General features: G+C 23.7%; 1 protein-coding gene across 1 annotated transcript in view; it reads right to left on the reverse strand.

Annotated features, from left to right (window-relative positions):
• LOC106461611 (serine protease 44-like) overlaps positions 1-841 on the reverse strand; it is a 31961-nt gene that overhangs the window by 11904 nt on the left and 19216 nt on the right. The window contains exon 5 of the mRNA XM_013921451.2: positions 201-234. Within this exon, the coding sequence (XP_013776905.1) occupies positions 201-234 (34 nt within the window). The remainder of the gene's footprint in view (positions 1-200; positions 235-841) is intronic.

Here is an 841-nt window from a genome sequence, read left to right on the forward strand (position 1 = left end):
AAAAAAAAAAAAAAAAATACAGCGGAGCTACTGTTGTCGCTGTATGTTTATAAATACCGCTACTTTTGAAATTGAGAGTTTTCATGATATATATATTTGTAAATGGATAATGTAAGAATTAAAAACACAAATTTATTGGTAAATGGTAATACTTTATTGATACAATAACATAATACAGACTTTTCAGAGCAGCAACTAACAAACGTGCAGACTTCAATACATTCAATGGTAGTACTTAAAAAACACAACGTCAAAAAATAAATAAACATGATGACAGTAATGATAATAAATGAGCTTAAATTATATAATACTATTATATATTATAATAAACTTATAATAATATATTATTATTATATTATATGAGTATTATAATATATATATATATATGTGTGTGTGTGAAATTTTCTGAACTAATTATCGAACATGAAATATAAACTAGCTGGTTTGCATGAATATCTTGTATTATCAATTGAAACGTGTTAAATAAGAGAAGTTTCTACTAGAATTGTCCAGATCAGGAAGTTAATAAAACATTTAACGATACTTCTAAACTATTTTTTTTATATAAAAGTAAATGAATAAACCTTTTAAATTAACATTAAATTGAACTGAAAACATAAACAGCAAATATTAAATATGATAAATATTATAAACAAATACAAAGAACGCTTTATATATACACACAAAACTATATCATACAATTATACAAAATATAATTATGTACAATATACAAATGATTATAATTTATAGTTTCTATTGAATAGGTAGTGATCCACTAGCCATTCCTAGAAACATAGCCGAGCTAGCCACAGCTCTGACAGTAGGATACCTTAAATAACTT

This window comes from Limulus polyphemus, unplaced genomic scaffold, assembly GCF_000517525.1.
Source record: "Limulus polyphemus unplaced genomic scaffold, Limulus_polyphemus-2.1.2 Scaffold997, whole genome shotgun sequence".
Taxonomy (NCBI): Eukaryota; Metazoa; Arthropoda; class Merostomata; order Xiphosura; family Limulidae; genus Limulus; species Limulus polyphemus.